Source organism: Eucyclogobius newberryi, unplaced genomic scaffold (assembly GCF_026437365.1).
Source record: "Eucyclogobius newberryi isolate DKJ021-1_F unplaced genomic scaffold, fEucNew1.0.hap1 SCAF_13, whole genome shotgun sequence".
In the NCBI taxonomy this organism is placed as follows: Eukaryota; Metazoa; Chordata; class Actinopteri; order Gobiiformes; family Gobiidae; genus Eucyclogobius; species Eucyclogobius newberryi.
Window position 1 is genome coordinate 30440781 of NW_027315757.1, and position 21414 is coordinate 30462194.

At 40.5% G+C, this 21414-nt stretch overlaps 2 protein-coding genes across 3 annotated transcripts; one reads left to right on the plus strand and one right to left on the minus strand.

Moving 5' to 3' along the window:
• Nucleotides 1-128: 128 nt before the first annotated feature.
• lmtk2 (lemur tyrosine kinase 2) lies at nt 129-18014 on the minus strand. Of its 2 annotated transcripts, none has more exons than XM_072443420.1 (13): nt 17516-18014; nt 14032-14165; nt 12795-12948; nt 12577-12653; nt 12380-12498; nt 11707-11794; nt 9103-9233; nt 7922-8006; nt 7712-7833; nt 6270-6419; nt 3266-6098; nt 1935-2259; nt 129-1658 (listed from the first exon to the last, which is right to left on the minus strand). In XM_072443420.1, exons 1-13 carry the CDS (start codon nt 17607-17609, stop codon nt 1630-1632), a joined length of 4341 nt encoding a protein of 1446 aa, XP_072299521.1. In that variant the 5' UTR covers nt 17610-18014; the 3' UTR covers nt 129-1629. The 2 variants fall into 2 exon arrangements, with proteins under 2 accessions (XP_072299521.1, XP_072299520.1); XM_072443419.1 differs by having other exon boundaries at nt 129-1654; nt 1931-2259.
• A 1486-nt stretch (nt 18015-19500) lies between these two features.
• Nucleotides 19501-21390, plus strand: pvalb5 (parvalbumin 5). Its single transcript, XM_072443432.1, has 5 exons — nt 19501-19666; nt 19928-20004; nt 20818-20950; nt 21138-21247; nt 21324-21390. The coding sequence occupies exons 2-5, from the start codon at nt 19944-19946 to the stop codon at nt 21344-21346; spliced, it is 327 nt and encodes a 108-aa protein (XP_072299533.1). The 5' UTR covers nt 19501-19666; nt 19928-19943; the 3' UTR covers nt 21347-21390.
• Nucleotides 21391-21414: the final 24 nt, after the last annotated feature.

Sequence of the window (21414 nt, forward strand, 5' to 3'; positions counted from 1 at the left end):
GAATATTCTTCTCATAACGGGTTTCCTTCATCACATGCAGAAGTCTTATCCACTCATGTCTCCCTTATGATCCAGAGAAGAGTAAACATAATAAATGTACAATAAATGATTTCTTAGTATTGAGTATATTTACTTTATTTTCATATTAAATGGTGTAATTATAAACACTTAATTTAATTACACTAAGCATGAACAATATGAAGTAAAAATATTAGTTTTAAAATCTATTTTAAGGACAATTCACATCTGCATTATGTCTCAATTCAACTGTTCAGTCAGCGACTGATATGTTTGAATGAAATCATTTAAATTATAAAATGAAACCTCATACCTTAAATCAAATACACTGTTCCCATTCACAAACAGAAAATCAACATTTTTATACATCAGTACAGTTCAACATTAAGTTACATTTTTTAAATGTGCAAGATTAAGCAAAAATGTATACTGTGATCAAATAAACAAGATTTCCTTAAATAATCTTCAAGTTTAACTGAAACACAAGCGGCTGGTTTACCAGAGGTTTGTCAACGTGGATACAGTGCCTTCTGTTCTGGGCCAAAGGTCAAACTGTGAGCTACAGTTTGACCCCAGCGTGTGCTGCTTCATGCAAACCATTTAACACGTGAATCTTTTTCATATAGGAAGAAAACAGGAGCTCCGACCGAAATAAAGGCAGTTGTTGAAGCAGGATAATAAAGCTGAGTTTTGTTCTTAGTGTCTCTCCCATTATGCCTGAGTTCTGCACAAACCAGCTCATTTTCTGGACAAATACAACTGATAATAAAGAAGTCCAATGAAGTACTGTAAACAAACAGCTGGATTTTTTCATTTTGTTTAAAAAAAAAAAAAAAGAATCCAAACTGAAATAGTTTTCCTGCCTTGATGCGCAGCCGTCTGAACAGTACACAGGCACTGCAGTAAACCCAGTAAACAGCACAAAGCAACATGAAGACATACTTTCCTCTTGAATAAGAGTTAGCCAAACAAACATTCTCAGAAATCTCAGTCTTAAACTGCACTCTTCAAACACAAGTGCAAAGATAAAGTAGTGATTCTTCCTAAACGTGGATTTAAGCCCATGTAATGCTACAGAGGATCTCCAAATTGGAGGATATGAAACAATAATTTACTCTTTCAGAAAGGCAACCACTGAAATAATTACACAATATGAAAGACCAAAATGGACAATGATAAAGAAAACAGCATATTTTCATAGTCAAATGAAAAAGCTTAATCCTATGAAGCTGCATTAAATACAGTACAGAAGTGCGCATGGAGACAAAAGCCCACAGACCTGGAATGTGCTTGAGTCCATAAAGCAAACACTTGGGTGCCGAGCCTATTTTCATGTTTTTTATTCCATGAGAAAATGCATGAAAAATGACACAAACGCATAGAAGGAGAAAAGGGTGTGGCACAGATTGCTACTGGGCCTCGTCTGTTTGACTGAGTTCATTGCAGCCATTGAAATCATGGTCTTGTCAGTGTTAAGTACAATTCTGCCTGAGAAAAACATCATCTTTGAATCCCAAAATACACCTGTCCTTTCAGCCAAGGATTTAGTCGACAAAAGTGCAACGTTCACGTGTCAGTTGTGTGAAGCTGAATGCTCCCGTCTTCTCCCCGTCAGTCTTTTTCTCCATCTTCTCCACTTCCTAAAAGGACAGGACAGAATGCAACATTTAAAAAAACATTTAACAGCATTTTAGAGCGGCAATATACTGAGCATTATCATAGTGTTGGGTAAACTGTTGTCAGATACTTCTTGATCTTTAAAAAGTAAACTATTGTGCATAAGCTCCATCTAATCTTTTATAACATACCACCCACTCTTATTCAACAGTTTTAAGCTAAATATAGTTACGGTAAATATTTCTGAGCATTCGTAGACGTTGCCATGTGAACAATGATGTTGTTTGTGCCGCACTTGCCTCCTTGTTCCATGTCCGAGTCCGTGAGGTGCGTGAGGGAGAAGCTGGCGATGCTGGCCGGTGAGATGGAGAAGCGCGAGTAGCTGGAGGTGGTGGTCCAGTGCGAGTCCCTGACCAGGCCCCCAGCTCCCGACGTGGGCAGAGCTTTGGGCCCCGGGGAGGAGAAGTCGTCGTCCCACTCGAAACCGCCTCCTTCTTCGTCTGTGGAGCTTTCCGAGTTGGTGAAGCGGTTCAAATAGCTGGCGTTGGGGCTCGAGCTGCCAAACTCTGGGACGTGACTGTTGGAGCTTCCCGAGTGGTCACCGAGTTCTTTGGTGGGCGTTTCCTAAAAAAAAAAGAAGAAAAAAATGTAACTGCTGTGCATTATTTTGGGAGAATCGCACAGAAGTTCTGGAGTTACTGGGAATTCTGAGCCCCCAATCCCCCTCTACAGGTCCATGACAGAAACACAGAGAAAGAGGTTCAACAAAATATTAGAATTAGGGTTAGAAATAAAAAATGGCACCTTTCGCACATTGATTGCATTAGAGGGGGATGAGGGGACTCCAAATTTCCCAGAACACTGTCACTGTTCTATGGGATTGCTAAGTGTGACATCACAAACACAAAAAGCAAAAATCGGGACTTTCTTTGAGCCTCTCGATGACAAAGCAGCATCACGCTAAATAATATCAGTTGATCGCAAAAAAATGTAGGCCCAGATTTGAATGGAGAATATAATTTAATAATGTATGTCTAAAATGAACTCTAGAAGAAGGCCAGACTTCACCGATCATTTTTGTGCAGTTTTCAAATTTTAAAACAGCTTTGTTCAAACCCTGGAGCAGTTTAAAATCAACTGCAGTGAAATAAAAAGAAACTGTTCCCTCAAACAGAAAACAGGTTTTTACAGTCACCAATTGACAAATGGAGCTAAGCGTAAGTCCAGCCAGGAAGACCTAACTCCATCCCATCTACGTCCACAGCGTCACCAGAGCTCACCTGCTGTGCCACACCCTTTCCTCATCGTCCCCATTTTCTTGCCCGGCATCATCTCTTACTACCACCAGTTTCCAGGCCCTGTGGGGAGACATCTCCTATACATATACATCTAACCTGTCACGGCCATAATCTTCCTTCTATCTCTCCAGGGTGAATCGCAGTCTTTGGGATTTAAAAACTCTGAGCATTTGCCCCTATGCTTGACTTTGTTTTGTGCTTTTTACTTTCAAGAACAAATGCTTCCAATAGTATTCACCGATTGATTATAGTTTGATTGATTATGAGAGAAAATCTGATGGCAGTCACGACGTTACGCCTCTGAGTGTACTAACAATCCCTTCACACATTACCTGGTCAAAGAGGTACACGGTGACGTCGTCGAAGAAGGACACGGCTCTCCTGGAGTTGTCTGTGTTGCCCGTCATAGCCGAGCCGGGCGAGGCGGTGTCGAGATTGAGCGAGGTGGGCTTCAGTAAGCTCCGTAGGTTCTTGGCGCTGGTGTCGTCGGATATGATGAGCGGTACTGGGTGTGCGGTCTCGTCCTCGCTGTCGGAGCTGGAGCTGTTGAGCCGGTACGCGCGCATGTCGTCGTCGGAATCGTCGCTGTTCTCGTCCTCCTCGTCCGCCTCCATGCCGTCCTCGTGGCCGTCCAACCTGCCCAGATAACGCCCCTCCATGTCCGGTTCTTTGATTTTGGGACCTTCAATGGGGTGGAGTCGGGTCAGATTGCCGTGACCAGTGTTCTCCGATGGAGGAGAAAGATCGTCAACGGTGGGCTCGTCTTCTGATTGTTCAACGATTGCCAGATTGCTAGAAAAATCGGTATTATCAGTTTCAACATTGAGGTGGTCTATTGCTTCCTCACTGTTAACAGGAATATCAGGTTCCACATTTACAGAACTGTCAATTTGTGGCTCAGATTCCACTCCAACTTCAAGTACCAAGTCATTTGATGTTACCCAATTTGCGTTCTCTTCTGCACTTCGCTCCCCGTTGATATGTCCATCAGTATTGCTCAGCCACGTGGCCTCCGCTGCTGCCGTCTCCTCCGATTTCTTGTCCGGTTCGGATTCGTTGTCCGAGAAGTAGGCCGAGTCTCTGTAATGGCTGCTCATGATTAGCGGCTGAGGTGGGATGTCATTTTCTGGCTGTTCTGTGGCTTCTTCTGAGGAGTTGGTATCGTCAAGCCTCTCCGCGTCTGATATGACTATTTCGGGAGGGGCCAAACTATACGCGGCGGCCCCTTGATCAGCTTCAGTCTCACCGATTAGGCCATTTTCAACAGGATCTTTGACTCCAGGTAGGGAATTCCACTCGGGAGATTCCATGTTTTCTGTTTCATAACCACTATCGGATATTTTATACGGCGGTTGGAGTTTGCTAGAAGCCGCTTGAGCGTTCGCATCCTCTTGCTTCTCTTCGGTTCTTTGGATATCATAAGAGTCTAGAGAATCAGGCGTTTCTGCTGTATTTTCTGTTGTTGCTATTGTTGTAGATATGCTGTCTTCAAGTAAACTGTCCTGGCTGATTTGATCCATTGAGGGATCGGAGACCAGTAAACTTGATCGGCCCAGTTGTTTGCAGTCTAAAAAAGCTTCCTCGTGATCAGAAAGAGTACTTTGCAATTCAGTGTCTTCATCCTCGATTAACTCGCTAAAAAGATCATTACAAGTCAAATCTTCGCAATGCCCCATACTTTCAGGTATATTATGGTCTAAGGGCTGGACGCCACTGTCTGAGGCAAAGAGTTCATCTTCAGAGCTGGGCGTTTTGGCTTCTACACACAAGGATTCTATAGTGGCACTATTAGACATAGTTTGATCTGCTTCGCTTTCTAACACCTTAGATCTATCCGAGGTAGAATCTAAACCAGAGTCTGACCCTCTGGCAGCAGACTGTAGGGGACTCAAGTCTTCAGAACTGCTTTGAACTGGGGTTACGTTGTTCTGAGTTACCACGGTGATCGAAGGCACCCTTCCTAGAGGCGACTGATCGAACTCCTCCTCAGAGTGCAAACCCTTCTGCCCTGTGCTACTCAAGGTTGGTTTCAAATATGAATCTGCAAAGCTCAAGCTGTCCAAATGGTCAAAGTTGTCCCATGAAGACATTTTAAACCTTTCCTCCGGTTCATGGGCTGCTCCAGGTGAGAGAAAGTTTTGCTGTGGACTTGAGAACCCTTTCAGGAGGCTGTGGTTATTTAAAAACATAAAATTGTCTTTTAGATCATCAGTGTTATGAAGCCTTGTCGCATCCGCGTCTTCTTTACCAACTTGTGCCAAATCTGCAGTGCGGGCCTCTGAGCTACTCCCTAAAAATGAAATTCCATAGTTCCGATCTGTGTCGACATGTGGAGCAATGTCTCCATGAAAAGGGTTTCTACTACGTTCCATGAAATTCTGTCTCCAAGAGGGGGAGTCATTTTGCTTTGATTCTTCTTCTGTGAAAATATTAGTGTGGTAAGGGCTGTCATTTTCTAGAGATGACCAAATGTGACTATCAGGTAAATAAGAATCCTTTGAGTCAATACTTTGGTGGAAAAAGTCAGCATCAGTGCTCGACTCATCAAGCCGGACATCTTGAAGAACAATAAAGTCCTGTCTATTGCCCATGTTGTGTCCACTGGAGTCATTTTCTCCTACCCCATTGTCCCCCTGTTCTTCTAGTTGAATATAATACTCATTCCCATTGGATGGCTTCTGTGCATCAAACACTGAGAGGATCTTGGGTATTCCTGAAGGAGTGCTGCTGCTGTCTTCAGCTCGGTTCGATGCTACAGGGAAATGTGCCTGAATATCCTCTGTGGACACAGGGAAGAAGGTGCTGTGGTAGTTTAAAGTGGTGTCCATGCCTGAGTGCCCATGGGTGCCCTCATAGTGGTCGTGCTTAGCTGCCTCCCAGACGTATTCAAAGCTCAGACCTTTACTGGTTTCTGTGACAGTGAGAACTTCGTCTATCTCCTGGCGAAGTGCGTCATCTGCAAACTGGTCCAGGATGGGGAAGGACGAATGGCTGATGGTGGTCTGCCGCATGGTGGGGTTTGGCTTAAGAGCATCCCAGCGCTGCTCAAAGTCTTCCTCCATGTCCTTCTGACCCTGCATGCGCAGGTAAATGAGCAGACGGTGCACCTCCTCAGCCGTCGCACGCTTGTCTGGGGACAGCCAACAGAACTGCAGAACCTCATACCTGGAAATACATTCAGACAAGCACGTCAAAGTGAGAAGGTATCAGGTATCTAATATTAATTCTGTGATAATGGCCAATACTGTAATAAACCATATTATTCAAGTTAAGTTTCTAATAAACGTCTATAATATTTTTTTTTACCATAATCACATTTACTGCACATTTACTCACCATCTGTCGGAGTATGGCAGATCCAGCTGTGGTTTAAACAGTTTGACTTGCTGTTCCTTGATCACATGGTTGAGAACCTCCCGGTCTGACAGATGTGGATACGGCTGGTTGGCATTCTCAAAAAGCTCCCACAAAGTCACCCCCAAGGCCCTGCACAAAGTAGGACAAAACTGACATCTTAATCAAGGCATGACAGGACTTCATGTGTTCGTCTCGATACTTAGAGTTTAGTTTACTAAGACTTCATTTATTTAGATAGTTCTCCTTTCAACATTCAGATTTTTGTAATTACAGCATGTGCTTTTTTATTGAGATATGCAACTCTTGTAACTGGACCTTCTTAAGTAACCATGCAATTTATGACCGGAAAGCATTTGGGCAATGAGTCGTGAGGGGGTCTGACAAGTGTTTACAGTGAGATGCTTGAGGATGGAATGTCAGTGTCTTTTTTTGGGTCCAAAGCCAACCTTTAAGCTAGGTGCACATACAAGGTGTCCACACACACCCCAGCCATCACCCCACACACACACACACACACACACACACACACACTCTTTAAAAGTATTACGATACGCATCTCTGTGCAGATACACGTATTGCCAAGAAGTTCGTCAACCGTGGTGATCCACTATGACGCTGTGGCCAAATGAACAGTTGTACAGTTCTTACTGTGAACAGGTGACACAGAGACAGGACAGGCACTCTCACTTTGTGCTCAGACCAAGGCAGTCATTAAGCCTATTTTATGACCCTGGCATTGGAAATAAATACACAGATATCTTGGACTGTCATTATTACGGTTTATATGGTTAACTGAAATAAAATAAAAATTAAAAAAGCTTAAATAGCGTGGGCCTTTAACAAACCCATTTAGACTTAATCATTTCCAGGCGGATAATTATCGGTATGTAGGCTATTTTTAGGCCTGGGTCTTCTTAAAAATTAAACATGAAATTAACATAACATTTAAGCAAATAAGATGATGCTTGTGGGAGCCATTTAACTTTCATGGAAGCATTTTCCATCATTGCACATATGATTTATTTCACAGCTCAGGGTTTCACTGACAAACCCTTTACATGGTGAAAAAGGAGATTTCTGGAGCATGTTGAATGTTGTGTTTACATGGATCACGCTGAGCTTCCAACACACTAAACGCCTCGTCCATTGTTCACACATGTTGTTCGCGCTTTGACGACCGTTTTCCTCATTCGTGCCGCTCAATTTGCCCGAAACGCAGAAAACCCATTGCACTGCCTGCCTGACCGGCACCGATTTGGTCACGTGTCAATGCACCTCTACATAGGGTTAACATAGAAAATGCTTGTGCGTGTCAGCAGATTAACAGTAAGAAAAAACAGACAGCTGCCATCTAAAATCTTCACAGTGCACATTTTAGTGACACACATCTAAATGTGTCAGTGTAGCAGATTGGTACTTACCACACATTGCTGGCCTTGGTCTGCTCCAATGTAATGACACCTCCATGACGCTCGCACACAAGCTCCGGAGCCAACCAGCGAAGAGGGGCAAACACATCATCCTCTGTGATGATGTAATCCTCCTATTAAAAACAAAAGGCAGAGTCTAGTTATTTTCAGTGGTATTTAAACCCCAACATTTACTATTACTGCAGAAGTATTTACACTGACCTTATATCTATAAGGCCCAATGCCATAGTCTCCCACTTTGACTGTCAGGTCAGCAGTCAGATAGCAGTTTCTCAGTGCAAGATCACTGTAAGGCAGACAAATGACAACACATTTTTTTTTAATAAATAATAGACAGGAAAGTAAAAGGAAACGTGGAGACATCATAAAACTGATTTTGATTCATTTTAAAAAATAGAAGCCTAATCTGTGCATGTACCATCCTGACTCAGAAGCACACTTCTTTGTCCAATGCCTGACCTGTATTCTGTAGCAAAAGTCAATTTGATACTTTTATTAAGTCACATTAAAACATTCCACAATGTACTTATCCACCAATAAAACTACCACAAACTGTGTCACAAAAACACCGGTCACGTCTTCCAAAAGTTATATTAAAAACAAACAAAAATTGGTAGAAGAAAATGTTCATACAGTGTTCTTATGAAGAACTCTTTATTATTATTCATACATCACGATACATGATTTAAGTTTAAGCCTGCTCCAGACATGTTGAGTATGTTTTGTGTCTGGCGACATCAACGTCTCCAGCAGAAAAACATACCAACTCGCCCCGACTTCCTCAAAAGAATGTCATGGCATTTTCTACGTCAATACATCATGACAGTCTTTATTCATTCTTGCTTTTGTATAGAGAGTATAGCGCTGTTGAGTTGAAACACATGGCATGAAACAACCCCAAATATGAGGCTATCCTTTTACACTTTAATAGCAGAATCATCATATCCCTCTGGCAACTGACAGCTGACACAGGGGCAGTGCATGGGAGCTGTGTAATCAGAGCCGGCCCAGCTTATTCTGAGCATGCAAAATAGAGCTGATGAGTTGAGCATCGTATGTTACCCCCAATCCACGCACTCCTCACACCCCCTGTAGCTGCAGGCTGCTCGCACTCAGACATCCCATACATGCAGGGGTAAAAATGAAAATGAAATGCAGCCCCTCTGCCGCACAAACCTTTTTTGGAGAACACCAAGACTGAGAGTGCACGCAACCAACTCCTTACAATATGAGCGTGCAAAATGTTTCAAATATAATAAAATATAAAATCATAGATGACTCCTCAAGATTACTTTGAGGTGCTGTCTTATGTAGTGTTGAATTTCTACAGTCAAATCTTACAACATAATTTGGTAAATCATGTTTGACTTTTGAAATGCTACCTGTGCAGGAAGTTGTGTTTGTGGAGGTGAGTGACACCAGCTGCAATTTCACAGGCCATCCTCTGCAGCTGTAACACCTCAGCGCTGCGGTACATCCAGTCCTGGTGAGACAGGTAGCCTCGCAAATCACCCTGAAACGAAATATAGTCCAAATGTCAAGCGCAGAACATAGGACATACAGTAACTGCATGGAAAGGAATGAACCATTTGAGCCCAAAATAAGCATTAGCAAAAAATGCACTATGTAGAGCTGCCACACAGGGGCAGCAAACCATCCTGTAGCTGCTGAGGAAGAGCACCAAATAAGGACAACCCAGTTTAGAGGAGCCTGATGCAGTGTCACAGGGATTTATAAATAAAAGAGGTTGGTCAGGTTGGCCAGGTTGGTCAAATGCACTCGGTGTCCGGTCCATGTCCAGTTAAGACAGCTCTTAAGAAAAGGGGATCCAACCACATGGTGAGCGGAGGCAGTGAACACATGGTGAAATGTACCGTGTTCTGATCAAAAGAAAACAGCGCTTCTGCAGATTCTGGATCTTCAAATGTAAATGAGACTGTGTCACTAAGCTTAGCAGTTCACAGAGAAGAGCTGCTCAAGAATCTGAGCAGGCACCTGTGCTTTTCATTCAGCTGTGTCCTTTAGAAACCAAAACACATTACACAAACTAGTTTAAGTAAAAATGCATCATATCCAATGCACTGGAATTATTCTTCTCAATGTGTTTACAAATTGTCTTTGCAGAAGGCAGATCATTAAGTTAGTGTAATCACGGGAGGTTGGCTTGAGTCTTACATTATGCCCATGCAAAACAAACGCTTAGGCACACAGCGTGTGACTAGAGCACAGCTCTCAGAAGAGCCCTTCACAGAAGAGCTATATTAAATGTATGGTAACCGATACTGGGACTTTACTGGTACTTCAGGGGTGAAGACCCTGCAGCAGGTGATTAGGTTGTGTTCCAAGTTACTCAATGTGCTTTATGAAACAATATTAGGTGAAAACAACTAAACCTTTTGTGATGTCATTCATTAGCACAAATTAGTAGAGTTTTAATTCACATTAGTCTGGTCCACATGTTTGTGCTCCATAAAAAAACCCATTCCAGTTATTTTAGCCTATACTATGATTAATTGATCTCTCATGAGAAAAAACATTAGGCTGGAGCGACAGATTTTAATGACCACAATAATTGAAGAAGTCAGAGAACCAATATGAACCTGAGAAGGCTCTGACTATTGTCTTGGCCCAGGTCCAAGCTGGAGAGCCTTGTATTAGATGCTGTCACTCACATTAGGGTATGTGACATTCTGATGCCCCTGCAACAGTTGCCTGATGTATTTTGATGTCTAAAATGCTTTGAGTCAGGGTTACCTGGCACGGGAGATATGGGACAGAAAAAACACCATCAATCAGCAGCTTGTCAGGGGGAACGTCACACTGTATTAGCTTTTTGGGATTCACCTTGTCCACTACGCAGCTGTGGTGTCACTTTTCATGTTTTGACATCGAGAGGGTGATTGACATGGCCCAAAGAAGTGTGAAGCCACAGACAAATGCTTATTTACATCAAGTCAAGAGTAGTGTTAGTAGAAGCACTGAGTCATGATAATTTACATCAATTATTTAAATTTGACAAATGTAGCAGTTTTAAAGCTGGACTGAGGTTTAAATTTTGGATCCCAAACTAAATAACAAGCATAGACATCAGTCAGTTGTGCTTTCCCTAACACATTATCACCTTGAAATTACAGGACGGTTCCTCCTCACACCGCCTCTTCTAATGGCTCCTGCACACGTGTGATAAGTCATTCACCTTGACTCATTTCCATGTGCTGTCATTACGGGAGCCACAAAGTGGGGCTGGCCAGGGCACAGCACACAGCACAATGCCAGCAGAGCCGCCAGGCCTGGGCAGCTGACAATAGTTTGAGCCCAACAAACAAGTGCAATGACTGGCTCGACACGCTCAACTAGATGGGCTCGACGTGTTACTATGTTTGGCAAATGGCAAGACAAGGTGTTAGTACAGGGATGAGAGGTCTATTAATACTACTAATTATTATTTTTTAATTCAAGCTCTCAGAGCTTGAACATTTCAACCAGTGTCCAGCACAGACAAGGTCCTTCATATAAAAATGCACAAACAGAGCAGCTGCTGAAGCTGACAACAGAGGAGTGTAAATGAAGCCACTTTACTGTGTGAGGTGGGAATGTGAGAAGTCCCAGGCTTAGACTAACGCTGGGCTCTAGGCAAGAGGAGCAAACAAGAGGGAGTCCTGCCTGTCGGGGTGATGGCAAGAAGCCCAAGGAATAGAAAAAAGAAGAAGAGTGAACAAATCATTTGCTGTGTTATTGGAAATGTCAAAATTAAGATTTTAATAGAAAGCTCATGTGGGTGGGTCAGCTGCTGGTTCGCTCCTTAGAAAGTGTATTTTCCTATGCACCTGTAGCCTTAACAGGGAGGGTATTTGTCAAATATCTAAATGAATGGCCTCAACAGTATAACCAACTGTATATAACCTCTTTAGAGCCCTTTCACAAGCACTCCACAACAATATATCCCAATTGTAAAAAAATACCAACCACGCAGAGTAGGGACTTACCATCTCACAGTACTCAAACACAAGCAGAAAGGGAATCGCTTCAACACATTGGCCGAGGCACTGCAGGATATTCGGGTGCTGCAGCACTCTGGGAAAATAGATTTACAGACTTTTAGCATAGAAAATGCATACGGAAAAAACACACAATCCAAGTACAAGTATTTTTATATCAAAGGCTCAAGTCAAAATGTGTGAATAGAGAAATTGTTGTGGTTGTTTATATATTTACATTTTATATATATATACACCATGTTGACTCTGGAGAGCCGCAGGTCACAGTAGAGTCTGAACTCTACATTTATCATAGATTTAAAATAATAATCGGAGAACAAACTGAGTACGTCACAGTGGAATTCTAAGAGCAAAGTTGTATTCAGAATAATTTATGCATCTTAAATTTTAAGATGCATGAATTATTCTAAATACATAAATACAACTTTGAGAGAGTAAATGATAAGAGAAAAAAATCATAACATGGTTTGCATAACATGTCTCCTTTAATGGGAAAAAGTTTCCTCTCTTTGTGGTCACAGACAAATGTGTAGGCGTAAGGGGTATTCAAAAGTCTTCAAAAGGGTATGAGACTGTAAATTGTTTATTATTACAATAGAAAATAGAAACTGTGTACCATAATCAGCCATTGATGGACTGACCAATAACAAACACGTATTACCTGTATGGGTCACCCTGCTGCAGAAACTCATTCTGCTCCTTGGAGCCAGCATTAGCTTTTAACTCTTTCACCACCACTCTGGTGCCCCCGGGGTCAGTGTAGATTTCACTGAGAAGAACCTAATCAGACAGAAAACAAGTCTAGTTTTAGCAAAGAAACAACAAAGCAGAGCGTCTGCCAATTGAGAGAACACAAACCTGTCCAAACCAGCCGTTGCCAATCTCCTGGATGTAACTTAGAGTATGTCGTGCAATTTGAGCTCCAGTGGGCCCCTCTGTAAACCAAAGGTTGAATTTCAACATGCAACACATTTTCTTGTCAACACGAACACAAACAGATTCACTTTGAAAAAGAAAATAAATTTGTGTTGACTTAAGATTTAGAACCTTGTCCAAGTTTGTTATTTTGGCCTGACCTGAGATGTGAGACAGAGGCTGGAGATGCGGGGGTCCTGGCAGGGCCACCGGGGACACTGCCAGTGTGTACACTTCAGCAGGTGACTGCACAGAGGGGGTATCCTCTGCCGGAGGGGTGAAGTCGATTTCATCGTCAAAATGGTCCTCAAACTCCTAAGACATCATCAGAACAGAGGGTTTTTTTAGGTCTGCTGCTGGCAATTTGATTTTCGTTTTGAAACGGGAAATCCAAAAAAACATCTGAAAATTACTCATTGTCCGATCTCAAAATTAAATAGAATATAGGGAAATAACCCGTTATTGTTTTATTTAATCCTTTTTAATAATAATAATAATAATGGCACAATATGATAGACATCGGAAAACGGAAAATTAGTCATTATTTAATAGCTCGCTGTAAATAAAATTGTTTAACATTTAGAAGTGACTCTAAAAGAGGTGAAGGGCTCTGGGCGTAAGACATGCTACATATATATGGTTTATTTACCCCAGGGCCCAACAGTCAGAGGCAGAGAGGTGACGGTGTCTGTCAAACGCTGCCACTATTCTGCAATGGACTGGTGGAGAGCAGATCTTCGGTGCTACTTTCTCCGCTGGGACTGACCTTGCTGGCAGCTTCTGCTGCTGCAGCAGCCTTGTCATGGACAATGGGACTTAGGTCTACGTCAACTGTTGTCCATGAAATTTGTGTGGGTGTCTTTTAGTACAACAATCACGGGTTTACGAGCAGTTCCTGTCCACGGCACCCCAAGCATCAGCACCGAACACAATATCTTTGAGTGGACCGAGCGAGAACGAGGACAGTGCTGTGTCATATGGATCCATGATGCACGGTCCCAAAACTTGTGAATGTTGTAAAAAAATTTACCCACACAAATTCCATGGATGACAACGTGCAAGTGCTGCCGTTGTCTGTTATGAGACTAAATCAAATGGCCAGCAGGTACACAGACCTTTATAATAATAATAATTCAAAGCAATCAGGATCAAAACGACTGCTGCTTACAATTATCAGCTAATTCAGGTTTTTATCTACAGCCAATTGTGAGAATATCATCACATGGATTGGAGGTGTCACAATTCAATTGAGAAAAAATATTTGATTAAAAAACGCATACAATTGAGTATGATTAAATTGTAATAAAATCTGAATATTTGTATATTGTTCAGCTCTTATTATAATGTAATTCTAACATATGATCTATATCTGCGTTGCTGCACTTCACCTGGACTTACCTTAAAGTTGATTTCGTTTTTCTTGCAGCAGGAGACACAATTCACCAAAGCCACCACCAAGACAACGAGCACCGTCAGGGACACCACCAGAGACAGGCAGAGGGACACGGACAGAGAGTCCGCCGGGGCACCACCTAAAATAAAACATCACAGTCAATGGATTTCTTTGTTGTTTACAAATCTGGTAGACAACTCTTTAAGAATGAAAAGGCCTGTCGTGGGTTAGAAGCCTCAAGCAACACAGCAATGTGGCAATAAATGTTTTTCACTCACAAAAGTAAAAGGTACAAATCAAAAATATTTGTTATATTTTGAGTCGTTTGTTTCTGAAAAGCATCTTAATCATCTGCTTCAACCCGTGTGGTTGTAGCTCGTCTATGGCAGACTGTGGGATACAGTAGTTACGGTTGAGCCCAGCAGAAGCAGAACTAGTATCAGAGCTGACAGCAGACTTAAAAATGTCAAACTACGGATCCTGGTGCAACATCAACCTTCACATCAACATTTATTATGCTTAAAATGAATCATTCTTAATAATATAATCTTTCTCCCCTTCTTTTCAGACACTTAACCCCTGGAGATGTGCAATGAGCTCTGAGTTCTTCTCTAGTGCCTGTTTGTTCCACTGCTCGGAGCACGTCAGGTACATCAAACTGCTGTGGCTGTTGTGTCAAATACACAAGGGACGATGGGAATAAATATTTCAGACAAAATCTTCCAAATATGGTCAAATATGAAATGTGTACAGGCCTGAACATTGACCATAAATGAAAACAAAGTAGGGAGTTTATGTAGAGCGTCAGCAGTGTTCAAGGTTACTTTCCTTTCTGTCAGTGCTACCAGTGACTAGTGCTGGGTATTAACAAGAACCTTGTGATACAATACGTATCCAGATACCAAAAAATAATAAATATATATATATATCACAGTATCAATATTTTTTTCTTAATAAAAAAATAATATATTGATACTGTGACTGTCTGTGAAGATATATAGCCATATCGATATTTTGAACATAACCCTACCAGTGACACACATTTAAAGAGCTGCTTTATTTAGTGTCCTGAAGCCAAAATAAAGAAGAAATCATCAAACAGTGTCTATAAATAGTGATTTATAGTGAATAGTGATTTATTTCTTTATGGCAGGCTAACACAGATAGATTTCAGTCGGTGGTTGTTGTTGTTTTTTCTTATTTTACTTTTAAGATGAAAAGCAAGTGAATTAATGACAAAAGGTCATACTTTCCTTCTTATACTTTTCATATTGTTGGGTTGATAGTAATATTTTGTATTGAATACAATTGTCACTATGTCCACAATAACTTTAAGTTTTAATAATTTAGAATGTTTAAAAAGTGAGTATGTGTGGTCCCTATAGCCCACTCCATATATTATTTGTATTGTTTGTTTTTTTCAAGATGAAAAGTGGCTCTAATGCTGTATTATAATTTTTACCCTACACTTCTTCACTTTTGGATTTAGAAGCTGCGTCGCCCTATTTATAACTGATACTTCTTGAGATTCTACTAAAATTAAAGAGGAGTTAAAATTACACAGAGATCTTATAGTTTGTTATCTAGTCTAGTTTGAGTATCTGGTCATGCCATTTATCTTTTTTGAATATGAATTATATATATATATATATATATATATATATATATATATATATATATATATATATATATATATATACACGCACAAGACAACACAAAATGAAAGTGCAAATCAAAATAGTAACACAAGCAGACATCAACAAAACATAAAAACCAACAAAATCACGGCACAATTGAATTTTTAAAAAGTCTCATTTTGTCCAAAGTCAACTGAATTTGTCCATTTCCAAATTAAGTCTTAATGTATTTTTTTTTCCATTTGTCTGATGTCTGTAACAATGTCCAGTCCTTGATTGTTGGTGCGGTTTGTGTCATCCATTTCTTTGTGATGGCATTTTTCCTGCTACCGATTGTACGTTCCAAGCGTATCCATTTATTGTGCCCATGGCAGGAGTTTTGAGGCCCAAGTACATAGTTCTAAAAATTGAGAGGGATGACTCCTTGTGAATAATGGGCACTTTAACATGGTGTTATGAAATAACTTGCCATTTCTCATAGATATTGTGAATGGTCTGTAAATCTGTGGACTATTGCGGATCATAAAAGGGATACACAAACCGTAATGTTCTTACATTTAGACATGTAGCAATTTCTTTCTACATGTGCAATATTATTTTGGGCTCATTATTAATTGCATTTCATTGTTAGTTGCAATAGTTACAAACTTATTATTTTGAGTAGTATGTTAACATTTGATCTACACAGGGTCAAAGGATGCCATATCTGTGACTCATTTCATTATATACACTAGAAAAGTGTTAAAAAGTGCTATTACCATACAGGTAATACGTGTTTGTTATTGGTCAATCCATCAATAATAAAAATAAAAACATATTAAACAACACAGTTTAAGGATAATCATGTGGGGTTGTTCATTGTAAACTTCCGTGTGGCAGTATGTCGCAGTTTAAAGTGTGTTTTTGTAACAACAAAACTGTCAACTAAAAACCATAAAGTGATTGTAATCTTGTACTGTAATAGTGGCTAGTAAATCCAGGGCTGAATGTCAATGTTAAATATGGTAGGTTACATTAAAGTCAGGTTAAACAATTTATATTTTAGTTAAATCTCTTTAGAGTCGGAAAAATGATTATTCATTATTTTAACCCTCCACTCCGCATTTCCTGATGTGTCATCAGGGAAATTAAGGTGAATGTGGGACAAATAAAGACATTGCCCTGGTATAGAAACATATTGCCATACTGGTTTGTAAAATGTTATGATTAAGCAAACAACATGGCAGCTAATCATTGACAGGTTTTTAAAGGTTGGTATGTCTTAGAGTTACACATTACTGAGTTGCAAAACATTTGGTTCACTTCTTCCATTCATTAAACAGAACAATCATCCAATATGCCAGACAGAGTGGCATTTATTGTCTAGAAAAGACAAAGTGAAACAAATAAACCCAAATTTAACCACCAAAAACACACGAAAGGTTAATAGGAGATTGTATTGGAACAAAAAGATCTGTTTCCATGTAGGAAGACCAACATCACCTTTTGTACAATAAACTTTGTACCAATAACAGGAACAACCCTGCCCCTGCACTGCCAATGGGCTAGTTTGTTTATAGTCTTATGGACGCTGTTATGACAATACAACTGCTTGACTTTTTAGTGAATGTGAAGATTAATACAAAATAAAAATCTTGTCATATCACAGGCAGTAGACATACAGAACATGTCCACAAATAGATTATTACCCAACACATAACTAGGTAACGAGACCGCGTTATCTTTAGCTTGTTAGCAACAGCGCTAAACACAAACCAAGAAACAACAGACTCGTTTCAACAGTCAATCACATAAACTGTATATCAACGTTAGATATATATGCAGTTAGACAGACCATTACCAGTCCACATACCTGATTTGTGGTGATAGTGAAGAGGTGCACCATTGGACACAGTGAGGAAAATCCCGAAGACCAGCAACAGAGCAAATCCAGTGCGGACCCCCATCCTTTTAGCTAAGATACCTAAATGTTAGCTACAAATTAAACGCATCCGAAGAGGTAGGCGGTTGGTTGGTGACTAAATACAGTGTTCTATTCATTTGATCTTCTTATTATGTACGAGTATCATACAAGACAAACATACCTTTAGCGTTTAGCTTGTGGCTACAAACCAGCTAACGACCTAACGTTAGCTCCCAATGCTAACAGTTTTAGCTGACGACAGCAGTCACCTCAGTCAGGTGTAGTGTTACGTTGTCCATACAGATCGAGCGTAAACCATGACTTCGCCACCTGTCATTTTAAAGGTGGGTAAGAAAATATAATTATAGTATATTTAAGAAAATATCCAGAATCCAGACTATCATGAAACGCCTCTCATCCTCGGCGCCATGTTCCCAGACAACGTCACATCAGGAATGAGGCGTACATCTGTGAATGATTGACAGGTCTTTCGGCCAATCCAACCAGTCCGAGCGCCTAACGTTTTGGTTTATCTTATCGTCAGTCACGCAAATCTTATCCTTTGAATCATTAAAGAAAGTCATTTGCCAAACATGTGAGATTAGTGCTCAGCTGGTCATATTGGCCTGTAACGAGGTAGTCTATATTTATTATACAGTCATTAACTTCCTCCAGCTCCTATCTGAGGAACCCAAGGCATTCCCGGGCCACAAAGAGACATAGTCCCACCAGTAGTCTTCCCTGAGGCCTCTTCCCGGTGGGACAAGCCAAGAACACCTCCCCAGGGAGGCATCCAGGAGACATCCGGACACCCGGCTCCACAGTGAGGAGCAACGTCTCTACTCCGAGCTCCCGAGCTCCTCATCCTATCTCTAAGGTAGGTATATCAGAATCCAGTCCTGCAGCACTGCTGGCCCGCCTGTGACCAGCCTGCCGCGGGACTGGGTCATAAATATTTGCATAGTTCAAGATGCTTTTTTATTGTTCAGGATGCTTTTTTATATTAGTTTGCTGACTCTGTTGCCTCCTTAATTAATACATTTATAACTTTAGTCAGTCAGCATCATGTGGTGGTTGTACACAGGTGACAGCTCCCCTGCAAAGCAGCAGCACTGACCATTGGCCAGCAGTGGTCACAGCTTTATGGCTGAAATGTGTGGACACTTTTGCCTGAATATGACAATTTTGAAACCTGAATATCTCTCTTGTTTTTTGGGGATGATTTACTTATTCAAAAAGTATTACACGCTTGTTACCATGACCTTTCTGATGGTTTCCGACATAGCTATCTATGGGAGCGCTCAGCCACCCTGCGGAAGAAACTCTATTCCACCGCCTGTATCCCCGATCTTGTCCTTTCGCTTATTACCCAAAGCTCATGACAATAGGTAAGACTAGGAACGTAGATTGACCGGTAAATCCAGAGCTTTGCCTTTTGACTACTTTTTTGCCAACAGTCTAATACAACAACTGCATCACTGCAGATGACTGAATGTGGACCAACAGTTGTGCATCTTAAAATTATTTTTCATAAATTAAGCAATATTATTGAATGAAAATACATAGTAGAACAGTCTAGATTAGAATGCATTATTCAATAAATTAATATTTATAAATTAATTAATAAATTAATATATATATATATATATATATATATATGTATATATATATATATATATGATTACTTTTATATATATATATATATATATATATATATATATATATATATATATATATATATATAATAACCTACAGGCCTACTATAGGCCTACTTTAATTTGATAAATATATAATATATATATATATATATATATATATATATATATATATATAGTAACAACATTAGTTATTATCTGTTTTACCAGTACCCCTATCTAAAATATGGGCCAGTGAGCATAATATAGCTAGCTAAGTGATGAGGGAGGAGCGGGCTTTTGTAGCAGAGGAAATCTCTCTGGGTTTGAGGACAGATACGTCTGGTTGCTTCCTGCTCTGTGGATCACAAAGTAGCAGGCGATTGTTGGTGTCTGACCGGGACAAGTCAAAAGAGGCAGAGGATACACAGGTTTCCAAGAGCTCAAACATCACTTCAGAAGTACGGTGAGTACAAGAATTGCAATTGAATTTATTTCATCATGTTTCCATGCATTTAGCATTTTCATTTGTTGCAGTTAAGTATGTGTTTTTTCTTTCTTTTTTCTATTATATCTATACATTTTGTTCCTTTTTAGTTATTATTACTTATTACCTATTTGAAACACATTATTTCATGGAATGTATGTTGGTATGTATTTTAACCGATTGCACTAGCTTTTATTGTAATTTTGTAATGTAATATTTGTTTGTCTTGACATCCCTCAGGCAGCCACAGAGGACCATGGCATTTGCAGAGGTGCTGAGCCACGAGGACATCAAAGCTGCAATTCAAGCTTGTCACGGTGAGTCAGACAAAACACACTCTCTTGTGTAATTAAAATTCAAAAATTAGACTATGAGTGATTATACACTACCAATTTATTGAGCCAATGAATTATCCCTTATCCCTATAGGGAAAACTTGGATTTGTTCACTGGGGCCTGTCGGTAACCAAGCAGCCATGTAGCAAGAGAGCAGTTACCACCCAGAAACCAGTGCTTAGTTTGAGCTTCCATGTACAAAAGCAGGCTAAAAGACTATAACCTTTCTTTTCTTCGTTTTAACAAAAATCACTTAATTATTTATCTCTAAAAATTATATCAGCATGACAAAGCAGATACGCCACGACTGCTCTTATACTATTAAAATCAGTAGTTACCATCTTACATGTTCTGTACATGTATAGTCCCATTGTGTAGTTTAGAACCAAAACAGAACATAAATGATATCCGAACAGTACATTTTATGCTGTGATTTATATACCCATACATGATTTACTCTCCAAATAGACATTTTGCGCTTTCTTATACGCCGAATAAATGTCCCAACAATTGCATTTAGGCTTCACCCGCCACCAGCGCCATAGGCTAAGAGTGTTTTGGCCGCTTCACAGGCATAATGGCACGGGATATAATGGCAGAGGACAGAGATGTGCTGCAGGGCTCATATCAGAAAATGTCACTGCCTGATGAATGAAAGTCATCTGAGCGAAAGAGTACATGCGAACACTCTTTTCATGCCACTATGCTATTCTGGTTACTGCATTGACCTGCTCACTATGCCATCTGTCTGTTTCTCCACTCTTGGCCTTTTGTCCTATCTATTCACCTTTGTAGCCCCAGGCACCTTCAACTACAAGACATTCTTTGAGCAAATAGGCCTGACTGGCTCCAACCACGCTGCCGGCCAGAAAGTGTTCACAGTTCTGGACCAAGACAAGAGTGGATACATAGAGGAGGAGGAACTCAAGTAAGTTAATGCTTTGTAGATAATGTGTGTTATGGCCCGGGGCAGAGGTCACGGTGTGAATGGAGCCACATTTCGCTGAGAATCACAAACAAAATGCATTACAGACTGAGTGCAAGTGACTGACATGAAAAGCTCAGAAAAGGGAATAAGTTATAAGGAATAACGCTATTTTTAATTTTCTCACCAGATTGTTGCTGCAGAATTTCGCTCCAGAGGCAAGAGAGCTGACTGTATCGGAGACGAAGACGTTGATGGACGCCGGAGATAAAGACGGCGATGGGAAGATTGGTATGGAAGGTAAATAAAAAAAGTGATACTGTTGGTGGATTATCCAAGTTTTTGTATTAATATTGGTTGTGACCTTTCCCTGCAGAGTTCTGTGACCTCCTGAAATGACAACATCACTACGCCATTCCTATTTTCAAACATCATTAAATAAACCTTCCAGATTGTTAAGCAATAAG